Source organism: Dendrobates tinctorius, unplaced genomic scaffold (genome assembly GCF_039654945.1).
Source record: "Dendrobates tinctorius isolate UK_male_01 unplaced genomic scaffold, ASM3965494v1 ptg000351l, whole genome shotgun sequence".
Classification (NCBI taxonomy): Eukaryota; Metazoa; Chordata; class Amphibia; order Anura; family Dendrobatidae; genus Dendrobates; species Dendrobates tinctorius.
In genome coordinates, this window is record NW_027362017.1 from 2,159,903 (window position 1) to 2,176,863 (window position 16,961).

Below are 16,961 nucleotides of genomic sequence, written 5' to 3' on the forward strand. Positions count from 1 at the left end.
GAGCCTTTGGCCTAGGTGCCTCCATCTCGGTATCCGAGTTCCGGCAACGTCTGCTGGTCCTTGGTAGTGCTTTGTAGCACAGGTACCTCCTGCATAGTAACCGGGTTCCAGCACCGTCAGCTGGTCCTCGGTTGTGCCATTGGCTCTTGTTCCTTCTGCTGCCCCTCCGGGTGCCAGTACCGTCAGCTGGTTCAAGAGGACAAAGAACAGGAAGACAACCACCAAGATGCAGAACAACAAGAGAGAGAAGACAAAGAAGCATAAAAAAAGAAAGCAGAAGAACATTAAGCATAAGACTAATACTCTGAGCAAATGATATTATCTTATTTATAAGCAGAAGAAGACTAAGCAGTGTATGGGGGTGAGTCCGTTCCTCCTCGTGGTGCCCCTGGAAAAGGCCTGCTGCTGCAGGCCAAACTGAACGCGGACAAATCCTGTTGTAAATCTTTTGTGACAGGCAGAACGGAAGGTGTAAACTTCTAACTTTTCTAGATAACAACTACAGGAATGCCTGACACAAACAAGAATATGATGAAGAAGAATAGGAAGAAGATGAAGAAGTTGAATATGTAGAATAATAATTGTTGAATAAGAAGAATATGAAGAATGTAAGAAAAGGAAGAAGAAGAATGTAAAAAAAGGAAGTAGAAGAATTTAAAAAAAGGAAGAAGAAGAAGAATGTAAAAAAAGGAATAAGAAGAAGAATGTAAAAAGAGGAAGTAGAAGAATGTAAAAAAGGAAGAAGAAGAAGAATGTAAAAAAAGGAATAAGAAGAAGAAGGTAAAAAAAGGAAGAAGAATAAGAAAGAAGAAGAAAGAAGAAAGAAGAAGAAGACATACATGTCTGGCAAAATATAAATGAGGCTAACATAGTCAATATCTTTGTAACTCCTAACGTCTTTAAAAAAAAAGTTTAATTCCTGCTATTCCATTTGATTGGGCTAAACCTCTATGGCTTTAATGTCTCCTCCACCTCCCACAATACATTCTACATTATTCTTAGTTGTTTTTCTTCATGTAGAATTAACCTACAAGGAAAGAAAGGGTTTTTTTTAATTCCGATATTTTGGCCCCATTGACTTGCATTGGTTCCCGGTATCGGAATCGGCGATACCGATACTTTTTTTTAAGATCGGCCGATCCATTCCGATCCGATATTTTCAAGTATCGGCTGGTATCGCTCAACTCTACTTATGTCTATTACCAGCCAATAGGTTAATTCTTAAATTCCGAGGGACGATCTTAGCCTTAAGGTAGCTCTCTAGGCTTTGCACTTCCCACCAGGAAGTAATTTGGTCCCTATATACCTGCTGCAGCTCTTTAAAAGCAACATTAAATGTAGGAAGATATTTCTTTTGAGTAAAGGTGTTTTCGGAGAAAACCTCCTTAGCCTCTGATAACCAATTTTCAGTATTTAGACCCACAGATAAGAAACCTGCCATATCACTCCACAAAAAAAAACAAAGTACAGCAAAAAATGCCAATAATGATGAGAAAATGACAATTAATTCTCACCCAAATATGTTTATTGTCTAACAGCGGCACTGCTGTATGTTCTTCCCAGGAAGTGGGGCATGATGCGGTTCCACTTATTGGCAAGTGGGACGGCACCGCTGTATGCGTTTCCCCGGAAGTGGGGCATGATGCGGCTCCGCTTACCGGATGTGTGGCGGCACCGCAGTATGTGCTTCTCCTATAGTGGGGCTTGATGCGGGCCCGCCTACCAGAAATGGGGCACTCCCAAGGCCGGTTTTTGGGCTTATAGACGTCACCGGAAGTGGGGCACCCGCCATCTTGGTTTTACAGGAAGTGGGGCGCAGCTATTGTGTATTCAGACGTCACCGGAAGTGGGGCATCCGCCATTTTGGTTTCACCGGAAGTGGGGCTTCCTCGACCAGTAAATGCTCTATACCCATGCTTTGCTCTGTGATGTCATGGGGGGCGGAGTTAGCGCGAATTATGGCGCGCACCTTGGGGAAGAATCATCTAATGGTGGACGTTTGATATGTAAAGTGAGAGTGAGTATACATTTGTGACTCACTGAATTAATTATTATGGGGCTGTGTGGAACACCCTAAAGATATAAATAAGCCCTTTTTCCTCCGCTCTCTGCAGACAGCAGATAGCATTGAGAGCAGGAGGATGTATGTCTCTTAGCTTTAGCACTGTGGCACTTTTGAACAAGTTAGTCCCCTGAAGAGTTACTTGGATGAAACGCGTTGGGACGCTCCTTTAAGGGAAAGTGTAGGGCTTGTGCAATTTAGGGCTAGTTGTGGACTGCCCTTGTCAGGGCAGGAGCCTGAGGATCAGATAATGGTCAGCTTATGAGGGATGTGACAGGGTATTGTACTCCCATCCCTGCCTCTCCACATGTATGATGAGTATCCCTGGAGACTCCTGACCGTCTGCAAAATATTGGTGAGATCGTTCTTTTCATTATTCTCATCTATTGGTGGCTATGAGCCCCCCCTTTTTTCTTTTGGTCTAGCCAGTATATAAATATATGAGTGCAATTGGCTATGGCATTTTGCTGCTATTTTTTATGCTGTATCCAATATATATAGATTGCTGTTTGGATGTTATAATAACTGCATTCTATATTCCTGTTTGATGCTTTTGGGTGTTTACAATTATCCCTTGGGGATCACCCAGTGTATGGGCATCTCATTTTAATCACTATTTGGTGACACTCTAGGTCTGGTAATTTTTAAGCTATGCATTAAAAGTTATATTTTATCTCACTTGCTGTTATACAACTCTACAAAGGCCCATACATCTGACCAACATGTGGGGTGGAGGGCATCGCTTGGCTGGATATGTAGAAGGATGTATGCAGTAAAAGCTCATTCAAGATCCTTGTAAAAATTCTGTCTGCCTGGGAAGTAGCGATGGGTGAGTAGCATTGTTGCTCAGTTTCCCCGAGCATGCTTGGGTGATCTCTGAGTATTTTGGCGTGCACGGAGATTTCGTTTTCGTCGTCTCATCTGCATGATTTGTGACTTGTAGACAGGCTGAAAACATATGGGAATTCCCTAACAAACAGACATTCCACACATGTATTCAAGCTGTCTAGCAGTTGCAAATCATACAGCTGAGGCGACAGAAGCTAAATCTCCAAGGACGCCAAAACACTCAGAGACCACCCGAGCATGCTCGGGGAAACCCAAGCAACGAGTATACTCGCTCATCACTACAGGGAAGAGAAAGCGCTATGGAGATCTGGAAAGATGAGACTGCGATGGCAGAACCTCCAGTTACTGACAGATACATCTCCCATCATGACAAGGTAGGAGAAAAAGCTGAAACAAGCTGCTGCACAAGGAGAGAGTGCTCAGCAAGATGGCGCCACTGCTAAAACAACAACGTGAGGGGACGGATGGGGCAGGGTGGTTTGTGTGGGGGACCCGAGGTCCAAATTTTGCACTGAGGCCTATCGAACTGAACTGCAGTTATGCCACAACAGATGTTTTAAATTCAGTTCCTTTTCTCTCATCTGCAATTACAACCTGAAACTCACTGCAATGTCTGTAAAAAAAAGGTGACTGAAGGATGACCACAAGCAAATATGAGGCACAGATGACAGAATTCATGTTACTTTACTTGTGTAGATTATGGTACATAAAACCCATTGCGAAAGTAAACAAGGTTTGGATTGTTTGACATAAAATCATGTTTGACATCCGATAATTTCCAGTTCATCAGCAAATGCTTCAAAGTCTTCACAACGTTCCAGGTAATCAGGTTCTTGACACTCTCTTTCATTTGGCCACCACTCGATCCAAGTATCACCCCCCAGGACATAGGTGTAGCTGAGGAAACAAGGTCAAAAAGTTGAACCCCAGTGAGTCCTTACTTCCTGCGTTGTATTAATGACGAGACTTCGAACTTACCCTGATTTCTCAGTGTACCAAACGTTCTTGTCGGCTCCAAGTACAATGTAATCTGCTCCTTTCTTCAACTTTAGATTTTCTCGACACCTAATGTGGCTGATAAAGGTGCGCTTGTTGCCCTTGGCCTTTTCATCCGTTCCTAGATTACACAGGATTAAATTAAAAATGATAAGATGGTCAAATCGATGTGATAGTAGCGACATATGATTAGTAAATTCATCCAGCCAAAGATGACAAAAATCTTGTTGGGACATGCAGAAACACAGGAAAGTAGTGTGTACTTCAAAAAGATAAAGACGATATAAATTTTCCTTTCCTCCATCTCACGTATCTTCCCTACCCGATCTACCTATTATGGTAAACTGCATCATGCTCACTCCTGCACCTGAAATCTGCTGTCTCGGAGTAACTCTCGACTCCCTGTCCTTTAAACCACACGTCCAATCTCTTGCCACCTCCTGTCGCCTCCAACTCAAAAATACTTCCAGAATCTGTCCATTTCTCAGCCCTCAATCTACTAAAACTCTTGTGCATGCCCTCATCATCTTCCGCTTTGATTACTGCAACACCCTCCTCTGTGGCCTCCCTGCTAACTCTCTTGCACCACTCCAGTCTGTTCTCAACTCTGCTGCCCGACTAATCCACCTCTCTCCTCGCTACTCCTCTGTCTCTCCCCTCTGCAAATCCCTCCACTGGCTCCCAATTCCCCAACGAATCCAGTTCACACTACTAACACTGACCTACAAAGCCATCTACAACCTTTCCCCTCCCTATTTCTCTGAACTAATCTCCCAGTATCTTCCCTCGCGTACTCTTCGATCCTCCCAAGACCTCCTTCTCTCCTCCACACTTATCCGTTTCTCACACAACCGCCTCCAAGACTTCTCCCGAATATCCCCCATCCTCTGGAATACCATGCCTCAACAAGTCCAATTATCCACCACCCTCGGATCCTTCAAACGGAACCTGAAAACCCATCTCTTCAGGAAAGCTTACAGCCTGCAATAACCATTCTGCCTCCTCACCACCACCTGAGCTCCCGCCTCATCACCACCAGAGCTGCTGCACCCACGACCTTCTGTCTCTTTCCCATTATTCCGTAGAATGTAAGTCCGCAAGGACAGGGTCCTTTCCCCTCTGCACCAGTCTGTCATTGTAAATTTGTTTACTATAAACGATATCTATAACTTTGTATGTAACCCCTTCTCATGTACAGCACCATGGAATTAATGGCGCTATATAAATAAATAATAATAATAAAAAATAATTATTCAAAGTGAAGGAACACAAAAACACTAAAGCTTCGTATGCCTGCAATTAATCTGCGAATGTGCTATAGCCAACTAATGGCCTTTATCAAGACTGTTTGACTCTATTTCTAGGACTCCTCTCATGCTGCCCCTGTGCACTAGAATGCTTTGCTTTTTCCATCACACTGACTGCGTACACCAACAATATTTGTGCATATAATCTTAGTGTACTTTTGATATATTTTGAAATACCATAATTCAGCTGTTTTACAGAAATATTCAATGTTACCTCTCTTGTAGACCTCCTTAATTTGCATCTCATATCGGTCAAAGTCTTTTTCATATTTTAAGTCAAGAAGTGTTATCTTGAACACTATAGAGACAGTCAGAGAAAAAGTAAAATTAGTTTTTACATTAAAAAAAGCTTTTTTGATTCATTAAAAGTATTGGTCTAGCCTCTGGATAGGTTACCAGTAGTGATGAGCGAGTATACTCGCTACTCGAGATTTCCCGAGCATGCTCGGGTGATCTTCGAGTATTTGGATGTGCTCTGAGATTTACTTCCTGTCGCTGTAGCTGCATGATTTGTGGCTGCTAGCCAGCCTGAACACATGTGTGGATTGTCTTTCTTATTAGGAATTCCCACATGTATTGAGGCTGTCTAGCAGCTGCAAATCATGCAGCTACGGCAACAGAAACTAAATCTCCGAGCACATCCAAATACTCAGAGAATACACAAGCATGCTCAGGAAATCTTGAGTAACAAGTATACTCACTCATCACTAGTGTTGAGCATTCCGATACCGCAAGTATCGGGTATCGGCCGATATTAGCGGTATCGGAGTTCCGATACTGACTTCCGATACTTTTGTCATATCGGATTCCGGAATCGGAATCGGAAGTTCAAAGTTGATTGACAGCCGAAATTCCCACACAGCTTTTACCATAAAGTGAGACTAGGGACTTTTTTTTTTTAAGTGGCGGAGAAATACAGTGGGGAAGGATACCTACCTTCCGTCATTGGATTCCTGCAGCCCGTAGAGAGCGGCAGCATCAGCTGATGCTGCAGTTCTCTACCCAAGATCGTCGTGGGACACACTCGTGGACTGCTTCGGATCATGGGTGAGTATTTTTGTGGTTTGTTATGTTAATATTTATTCCGTAGACGACAATGGCTTCGGGGAACAATGTGACAAGTATTGGTAAGTATGTTACTCTATGTTATATGTACTGTATGTCTATGTATGTATTGTATGAATGTATTGTATGTAGCATGCATGTAGTATGTATGTAGCATGTATGTAGTATGTATGTAGTATATATGTGGTATGTATGTAGCATGTAGTATGTATGTAGCATGTAGTATGCATGTAGTATGTATGTAGCATGCATGCAGTATGTATGTAGCATGCATGTAGTATATATGTAGTATGTATGTAGTATGTATGTAGCATGTAGTATGTATGATGCATATATGTAGTATGTATGTAGTATGTATGTAGCATGTAGTATGTATGTAGTATGTATGTAGCATGTATGTAGCATGCATGTAGTATATATGTAGTATATATGTACTATGTATGTAGCATGTAGTATGTATGTAGCATGCATGTAGTATGTATGTAGTATTTTTTTTTTTTTTTTTTTACATTTAACACATTAGCCGGATGATGGGACTACTACTGTCCCATCATTGGCTAATGTGTCAATCACTGTCATTGTAGCAGGCATCACCCGATGGGACTTGTAGTCCCATCAGACGATGCCTGCACAGACCCCCGGACATCAGCACAGCCCCCCGGCAGGCCGGCACAGACCCCCACAGGGTGCACAGACCCCCGGACATCAGCACAGCCCCCCGGCAGGCCGGCACAGCCCCCTGGCAGGCCGGTACAGACCCCCACAGGGTGCACAGACCCCGGGCAGTCCGCACAGCCCACCGGCAGGCCGGCACAGACCCCCGGCAGGCCGGCAGAGACCCCCGGAAGGCCCGTACAGACCCCCGAGAGGCTGTACAAGGGCAGGAAAGGGTTTTTCCAATTCCGATACCGGAAGTCTCATAGACTTGAATGGGACTTCCGGTATCGGCATCGGCGATACCGATACTTTTTTTAAAGATCGGCCGATCCATTCCGATCCGATATTTTGAAGTATCGGACGGTATCGCTCAACTCTACTCATCACTAGTTACCAGTAGAGTTGAGCGAAACGGGTCGAAAAATTTCAAAAGTTGCCGACTTTTGGTAAAGTCGGGTTTCATGAAACGAAACCCGAACCTAGGGTGAGGTCGGCCACGAGCTCGGCGACTTTAGCGCCAAAGTCGCGTTTCAAAAGTTTGTTTTCCGCCCTTTTTCAGCCAATCAGGATCCACGGACACTGTGGGCAACGTGATGACATAGGCAGGGGTCACCACCATCTTTGAGAAGGGCATGCAAGTGATTGGCTTGCTTTGGGGGGCGTCACAGGGGGTATAAAAGGGCGTGCACACCGACCGCCATGTTACTCATGCTGATCTCAGAATAGGGAGAGCTGCTGCTGCTGCTGATTCTGTAGGGAGAGCGTTAGGCAGGGAAGAAGACACCAAAAACTGCTTCTGCTGCTAGCGATTTTGCCTGTACAACACACCAGTCACTGTGTGTGCAGTGCAAGTGGAGGCTATATTTTGCTGGATCAGCTGTGTTGGTTGTTAGGCTGCCTTATAAAGCTTCCTGATAGCTGCATTGCTGTTTTCCCACTGCTCTGCAAACTGCTTTTTTAAAAGCAATCCAAATTTTTTTTTGTCCTGGTGAGGTACTGAGCGTGCACTTTTTCACACCATACAGCGGTGTACGCTCCTCACACAGTACCGTGTAACGGCTGTTATCACGGCCACAGTGAAGCTATCTGTGTGTGACTCTGTAAGAATAAGTCGAGGACATGTTCCGTTCTTACAGACCTCCACCTTCTAGTTTTGTCTGCTTTTCAAACAGTTAAGTATATTTGCTGTTTGATCACATTCAAAACTATAGAGAGACAGCGTGTGTCAGTCCGTATACTTAAAAAACACGGAGCTTGACAATTTTACGGACACCGGACAGTGGTGTACGTGCACGCTCCTCTCTCAGTACCGTGTAATGGCTGTTATCACGGCCACAGTGAAGCTATCTGTGTGTCACTCTGTAAGGATAAGTCGAGGACATGTTCCGTTCTTACAGACCTACACTCTAGGGAGATTCCTATTCTGCCCAATTCTATATACACCTTGTAGTTTGTCATACACTAGCCAATTTCTGCCTGTGACATAGCGGTGTGATATTAACTGGATCTCACACAACGGTGTCCACAAGTGTGTTCAGAAATTGTACATCTCCCCTGTCCTATAGTGACATTTTTCACACCTGCAACATTGAGCCTGTGACATAGCGGTGTGATATTAACTGGGCCTCACACAATCCAACAGTGTCCACAAGTGTGTTCAGAAATTCTACATCTCCCCTGTCCTATAGTGACATTTTTCACACCTACGACATTGAGCCTGTGACATAGCGGTGTGATATTAACTGGGCCTCACACAATCCAACAGTGTCCACAAGTGTGTTCAGAAATTCTATATCTCCCCTGTCCTACAGTGAAATTTTTCACACCTACGACATTGAGCCTGTGACATAGCGGTGTGATATTAACTGGGCCTCACACAACAGTGTCCACAAGTGTGTTCAGAAATTCTACATCTCCCCTGTCCTATAGTGACATTTTTCACACCTGCGACATTGAGCCTGTGACATAGCGGTGTGATATTAACTGGGCCTCACACAATCCAACAGTGTCCACAAGTGTGTTCAGAAATTCTACATCTCCCCTGTCCTATAGTGACATTTTTCACACCTGCGACATTGAGCCTGTGACATAGCGGTGTGATATTAACTGGGCCTCACACAATCCAACAGTGCCCACAAGTGTGTTCAGAAATTCTACATCTCCCCTGTCCTATAGTGTCATTTTTCACACCTACGACATTGAGCCTGTGACATAGAAGTGTGATATTAACTGGGCCTCACACAACAGTGTCCACAAGTGTGTTCAGAAATTCTACATCTCCCCTGTCCTATAGTGACATTTTTCACACCTGCGACATTGAGCCTGTGACATAGCGATGTGATATTAACTGGGCCTCACATAATCCAACAGTGTCCACAAGTGTGTTCAGAAATTCTACATCTCCCATGTCCTATAGTGACATTTTTCACACCTACGACATTGAGCCTGTGACATAGCGGTGTGATATTAACTGGGCCTCACACAACAGTGTCCACAAGTGTGTTCAGAAATTCTACATCTCCCCTGTCCTATAGTGACATTTTTCACACCTGCGACATTGAGCCTGTGACATAGCGGTGTGATATTAACTGGGCCTCACACCATCCAACAGTGTCCACAAGTGTGTTCAGAAATTCTACATCTCCCCTGTCCTATAGTGACATTTTTCACACCTGCGACATTGAGCCTGTGACATAGCGGTGTGATATTCACTGGGCCTCACACAATCCAACAGTGTCCACAAGTGTGTTCAGAAATTCTACGTCTCCCCTGTCCTATATACACCTTGTACCTTGTTTTACATTACTATATAGTTTGTGGGATTTTGTGTACAATTTTACCAAAAATGAAGAAGGCTGGTGGAAGAGGCCGTGGAATTGGGCGGGGGTTGCCAGCTGGTAATGATGGTGTTGGTGGTGGATCTGATGGTAGTGGCAAAAGCAAAATAGGACCGAATGCAGGAGGTGTTGAGCCTGCGTCATCATCTGTCTCCACAAGGCCTCGAAGGCTTAGTTTTCTAGGAGTTGGCCAACCGCTTTTAAAGCCAGAGCTTCAGGAAAAAGTTTTGGCTTACATTGCTGACTCAGCCTCCAGCTCTATCGCCTCCTCTTCTGAAGTTGTAAAAAATAAAAGCAATGAGTCGTCATTGGAGGCTCATGTTCATGAACCACACCTTTCCTTGTGTCCTTCACCCCAACCAAGATTGAAGGATGACGCAGGCCATACAACTGATTACTCCATGGAGCTGTTTTCACATACCATGCCTGGGTTATCAAGTGAAATGGTGAATTACCGAGGCCAAGATGAATCTGACATGGAGTGCACTGATGCACAGCCACTGATAGATGATTCTGCTGGTACATTCAGTCAGAGCACTACATTGTTCTCGCAGTGTAATGAGCCAGATTCTGACCCTGATGAGACTCAGGTGCCCCTTCCCGCATACTATACCACAATACACGGTGACACAGAGGAAGGTGCACATGACATTGAAGAGGAGGTGATGGATGACCCAGTTGTTGACCCAGATTGGCATTCATTGGGGGAAGAGGGTGCTGCTTCCAATAGCTCAGATGAGGAGAAGGAGCATCCACAGCAGACATCAACATCGCAACAGCTGTTATCTGGCAGGCCCAGAGCACTCCAAAGACAGGTTCCAAAAATCAAAGGAGTTGCTGGACAGCTTGTCCAGACGGTAAAAATAGCACAGCGTGTTAGGCCGCAAAATGTCTTCCAAAGTAGGAAGAGTGCAGTGTGGCACTTTTTTGAACAAAATCCTCATGATCAGGCCAAGGTTATCTTTAAGAAGTGCGCAAAGACCTTTAGCCGAGGGAAAAATCTGAAAAATTTGAATACCAGTTGCATGCTTAGACATTTAACCAGCATGCACTTGCAAGCGTGGACACAACACAAAACCTCAAGTACCACATGTGCAACTGATCACAAAGAAGGTAGTCAGCAGCGCTACATTGTTTCCCCCACTGTAAGCCCACCGGTTAGCACAGCAGCAAATGTTGAGGTGTCATTGCAAGGCCAAAGCAGTCAGGGAATCCCACTGTTATATCAACGAAATACTGAATCTAGGCCATCAGAAAGAACACCAACTCCATCACCATCATCAACCCTCTCTCAGTCCGCCCTGTCCACCGCTAGATCCACCATATGCAGCTCTCAAGTCCAGCTCACCCTCCCAGAGACTATGAGTAGGTCAAGAAAGTACTCAGTCTCTCATCCGCGTACACTGGGTTTGAACGCCCACATTGCCAAACTAATCTCATTAGAGATGATGCCCTATCAGTTGGTGGAAAGCGCAGCTTTCCGCGAACTCATGGCCTATGCAGTACCACGCTATGACCTACCCAGTCACCACTTCTCTCGCAAAGCCATCCCAGCCCTCCAGCATCATGTGAAAGACCGCATTGTCCATGCACTCAAGCAGTCAGTGAGTGGAAAGGTGCACCTCACAACAGATGCATGGTCCAGTCGGCATGGCCAGGGCCGTTACGTGTCCATCACTGCGCACTGGGTTAATGTGGTGGATGCAGGGTCCACAGGGGACAGCGGTGGTGGGACAGTGCTGCCTAGCCCACGGTATAGGAAACAGTTGGCTGTAGGCGTTCGACCCTCCTCCTCCTCCTCCTCCAGAAGCGAAAGCTCATCCACAGAGCGCAGTTGTACGAGCACTCCATCTGCAGCTGCCACTGTTGCACACGAGGTGTCCCCCTATCGAGCAGCTAGTGGAAAGCGTCAGCAGGCTGTGTTGCAGATGATGTGTTTGGGCGACAGACACACCGCGGAGGTGCTGGCCGAGTACTTTCAGCGACAAACTGAGTCATGGCTGGGCAGTATACATCTTGAGGCAGGCAAGGTAGTTAGTGATAACGGCCGTAATTTTGTGGCAGCCATAGCCCTTTCAAAACTCAGCCACATACCTTGCTTGGCTCACACCTTGAACCTGGTGGTGCAGTGCTTCCTCAACAATTATCCGGAGTTAACAGCCCTGCTCCAGATGGTGCGAAGACTGTGCGCGCACATCCGCCGGTCGCCTGTACACTCCATTCGTATGCAGAAGCTGCAGCGATTGCTCCACCTTCCCAACCACCGCCTCATTATCGACATTGCAACATGGTGGAACTCCACCCTGCACATGGCTGAGCGGCTGTGCGAACAGAGGCAGGCCATAATGCATTTGTGGGAGGATACACGGCCAGGCACTTTGAGATCAGACATGGAGTTGACAGGTGTGCAGTGGTCAAAGCTGAAAGACCTCTGTAAAGTCCTTCAGTGTTTTGAGGAATGCACACGGCTAGTAAGCGCAGACGACGCCATCCTAAGCATGAGCATCCCACTTATGCGTCTGCTCATGCAAACTTTGACGCACCTTAAGGAGCAGGCGTCTGCAGCCAATGTTGACGAGGAGGAAGAGGAGGAGGGAATCCTTGATGACATTCAGCCATTGTCTGCTCAGGGACCTCTCCTGGACGAGGTGGAGGAAGAAGAGGAGGAGGAGGATGATGATGGGGATGATTACTTAGGGGAGGAGGATGCATCTCGTGGGGCAAGTGAAAATGTTGGCATGGCAAGGTCTGGTACAGGGTTTGTGCATGACTGGAGGGATGTGGATTTGCCAGAAAGTGCTCCTCCACCCAGCACTCGCAGTGCATCATTGACACCGGGAACATTGGCCCACATGTCAGATTAGAATCATAGAATCATAGAATCGTAGAGTTGGAAGGGACCTCCTGGGCCATCTGGTCCAACCCCCTGCTCAAAGCAGGATTCGCTAAATCATCCCAGTCAGATGTCTGTCCAGCCTCTGTTTGAAGACTTCCATTGAAGGAGAACTCACCACTTCTCATGGCAGCCTGTTCCACTCATTGATCACTCTAACTGTCAAAAAGTTTTTTCTAATATCTAATCTGTGTCTCTTCCCATTCAGTTTCATCCCATTGCTTCTAGTCTTTCCTTGTGCAAATGAGAATAAAGTTGATCCTTCTACAATGTGACAGCCCTTTAGATATTTGTAGACAGCTATTAAGTCTCCTCTCAGTCTTCTCTTTTGCAAACTAAACATTCCCAAATCCTGCAACCTTTCCTCATAAGACAGGGTTTGCAGACCGGTCACCATTCTGGTCGCTCTTTTCTGAACTTGCTCCAGTTTGTTGATGTCTTTTTTAAAATGTGGTGCCCAAAACTGGACACAATATTCCAGATGAGGTCTGACCAAAGAGGAGTAGAGGGAAATAATGACTTCACGTGATCTAGACTGTATGCTTCTGTTAATACATCCTAGAATTGCATTTGCCTTTTTTGCTGCTGCATCACACTGTTGACTCATATTCAGTCTGTGATCTATTAGTATACCCAAGTCTTTTTCACATGTGCTGTCACTTAGCCCTATTCCTCCCATTCTATATATGCTTTTTTCATTTTTATTGCCCAGATGTAGTACTTTGCATTTCTCCCTGTTAAAAACCATTCTGTTAGTTGCTGCCCACTTCTCCAGTTTATTTAAATCTTTTTGAATCCTCTCTCTCTCTTCTCTAGTATTAGCTATCCCTCCTAGCTTTGTGTCATCAGCAAATTTAATCAGTTTACCCTCAATTCCTTCATCTAAATCGTTGATAAAGATGTTGAACAATACAGGGCCCAGGACAGAGCCCTGTGGTACCCCACTTGAGACATTCTTCCAACTGGATGTGCAGCCATTTACGACCACTCTTTGGGTCCGATCACTAAGCCAGCTATGAATCCACCTAACAGTTGCCTTGTCCATTCCATACTTAGTCATTTTTTCAATAAGGATTGTATGAGAGACTTTGTCAAATGCTTTGCTGAAGTCAAGATATACTATATCTACAGCATTTCCTTGATCCACCCAATCAGTGATACCGTCATAGAAGGAAATTAAGTTAGTCTGACATGACTTATTAGTTAGAAACCCATGCTGACTCTGTTTAATCACTTCATTCTTATCCAGGTATTGACATACATGTTGTTTAATAATTTGTTCAAAGATCTTTCCTGGTATAGAAGTCAGACTCACCGGCCTATAGTTGCCTGGGTCCACCTTCTTCCCCTTTTTGAAGATAGGAACAACATTTGCTCTTCTCCAGTCTTCTGGCACTTCTCCTGTTCTCCAAGAATTTTCAAAGATTATGGACAGGGGTTCAAAAATTTCTTCTGCTATCTCCTTCAGTACTCTGGGGTGTAATTCATCTGGACCTGGAGACTTGAATTCATTTAGGTTAGCTAAGTGTTTCCTCACTATCTTTCTGTTTATAGATATCCTGGATTCTTCTATTCCCTTAATAGGACAGTGAATAACAGTTGATGTTGCATTTCCTTTCTGAGAGAAAACAGATGCAAAATAGGAATTTAAAAGTTCAGCCTTCTCAACATCCTGTCTTACCATTTCATCATTTTCATCCTGTAAAAATCCTATAGCATCTTTGACTTTTCTTTTACTTTTGACATATCCCCAAAATCCTTTATTATTGCTTTTGACATCTCTTGCAAGCCTCAGTTCATTTTCAGCTTTAGATAATCTGATTTGTGCCCTGCAGGTTCTGCAGACAGCATTATATTCTTCTTTAGATATGCCTCCCTCTTTCCATTTTATAAACATTTTTTTCTTCCTTTTTAGCATGTGCTTAAGTTCTGTGTTCATCCATCCTGGTTTCCTTAAATGCTTCCTATTCTTCCCTCTTTTCGGAATTGTTAACAACTGTGCTTTGAGAATTTCATTTTTCAAGATTTCCCATCCTTCCTGGACATTTTTGTCTTTAAGGATATCCAGCCATTGGATCCCTCCAATTCTCTTTCTGAATCCCTTAAAATCTGCCTTTCTGAAATCTAACCTTGACGTCTGAGTCTTCACAGGTCTTCCACCTCTAGTAATCCAAAATTCTAAAATAGCATGGTCGCTACCTCCTAGGGTCCCAGCCACTTTTACCTCCTCAACCATTTCCTCCCTGTTTATAAGGATTAGATCCAAGGTAGCAGTTCCCCTTGTTTTCTCCCTTACCTTTTGGAAGATAAAGTTGTCAGCAAGAGAGGATAAGAATTTCCTTGACCTGTTAGTTTTGCCTGAGAGAGATTCCCAACAAATGTCTGGATAGTTGAAATCTCCCATGACAACTATGTCATATTTTTTGGAGAACTTGGCCATCTGATGCATAAAGAGTTCATCTATATCTTCGGCTTGCACAGGCGGCCTGTAGTAAATGCCTACAATGGTGTCCTTTCCATTGTTCTGTCCTTGTATTCTTACCCAAACAGTTTCCACAGAACTCCCAGTCTCTGAAGCTTCAATCTCTGTGCAGATATACGCGTTTCGAACATACAATGCGACACCCCCTCCTCGTTTATCAAGTCTGTTTCTTGCAAATAAGTTGTATCCTTCTAGTCTTGTATTCCAATCATGTGTATTGTCCCACCAAGTTTCAGTGATTCCAATTACATCATATTTCTGTTCCTGTGTTAGTAGTTCCAATTCTCCTTGTTTGTTGCCCATGCAGATCCTAAAAAGGGACCCCCGCATTGACAAAATGATGAACGATGACGACTACTGGTTGGCCAGCATCCTGGATCCACGCTATAAAGGCAAATTACAAAACATCATGCCACAGGAGAACCTTGACCTAATATTGGCTACTAAACAAGCAACTCTGGTTAACCGGTTGGTTGAGGCATTCCCAGCACACAGCAGCGGTGATGGTTCTCACACGAGCCGTATGGGCCGAGGGCAGCTTGGCAGAGGTGTTCATGGTGCACACAGCAGAAGTGGGGTTGGAGACAGGGGTTTCATGACAATGTTGTGGACTGATTTTTCAAGTACTGCTCACACAACTGGTAATAATGCATCGATGGAAAGTGTCAGGAGACAGCAGTTGTCAACTATGCTTACAAACTACTTTTCCTCCCATATCTATGTTCTCCCGCACAGGTCATTCCCCTTTGACTATTGGGCCACTAAACTGGACACCTGGCCTGAATTGGCACAATATGCCTTACAGGAGCTCGCTTGCCCAGCTGCAAGTGTGCTATCGGAAAGAGTCTTCAGTGCAGCTGGATCAATCCTGACAGAAAAAAGGACCCGTCTGTCAACCCAAAATGTGGATGATCTAACCTTCATTAAAATGAACCACGCATGGGTTTCCAAGGATTTTGTCCTACCTTCCCCTGATGACACATAGGGTGACAGAAAAATGGCTTGCTTTGGTCCTCCTCTTCCTGGGACTTGAACAATTTCGCCTTTTGCATCAGCTGAATGTCCAACATCAACATATGCCACTTTCTAAAACTCCCTAACTGTGCTGCCTCCCCATGGCCGGGGTCACCACCTAGCGCACGAAACCGTGTGAGTGCCGTTGCCCTGGACAAGTGGGTAGGCCAACTCTTGGGCGCGGGCACTGGCACAGAGTCCCTCATAGTGCAATCAAGTGTCTCTGACGGTGGTGGTGCACACCCGCCGTCTGACACACCGCCGTACTATGAGGGGCCCGGTGCCAGTAATGACGCCCACGAGTGGGCCCCCCTTGCTTGGGCAGGGCCCCAGCATTTGCATTCTTTACCTCTCCCTGCTCCTCCACTGTGTAGTCTGGGCCATCAAATCCATACTGGGCCTGACACCGTCTGAGCCTGCCTCCTGATCTATAGACATATATTTTGAATGTGTACACTATGCTATCCATACATGTTATCCAGTGATACGGTACCCTTTCTCACCTTTGTGCAATCACGTGTAATCCATACTGGTCCTGACACCGTCTGAGCCTGCCTCCTGATCTATAGACATATATTTTGAATGTGTACACTATGCTATCCATACATGTTATCCGGGGATACGGTACCCTTTCTCACCTCTGTGCAATCACGTGTAATCCATACTGGGCCTGACACCGTTTGAGCCTGCCTCCTGATCTATAGACATATATTTTGAATGTGTACACTATGCTATCCATACATGTTATCCGGGGATACGGTACCCTTTCTCACCTCTGTGCAATCACGTGTAATCCATA

General features: G+C 45.0%; 1 protein-coding gene across 1 annotated transcript in view; it reads right to left on the reverse strand.

Annotated features, from left to right (window-relative positions):
* Positions 1 to 3,576: 3,576 nt before the first annotated feature.
* LOC141075418 (venom factor-like) overlaps positions 3,577 to 16,961 on the reverse strand; it is a 397,441-nt gene continuing 384,056 nt past the window's right edge. The window contains exons 39-41 of the mRNA XM_073562451.1: positions 5,429 to 5,512; positions 3,890 to 4,028; positions 3,577 to 3,808 (exon numbers count right to left, since the gene is read on the reverse strand). Coding sequence (XP_073418552.1) covers positions 3,667 to 3,808; positions 3,890 to 4,028; positions 5,429 to 5,512 — 365 coding nt within the window. The 3' untranslated portion in view covers positions 3,577 to 3,666. The remainder of the gene's footprint in view (positions 3,809 to 3,889; positions 4,029 to 5,428; positions 5,513 to 16,961) is intronic.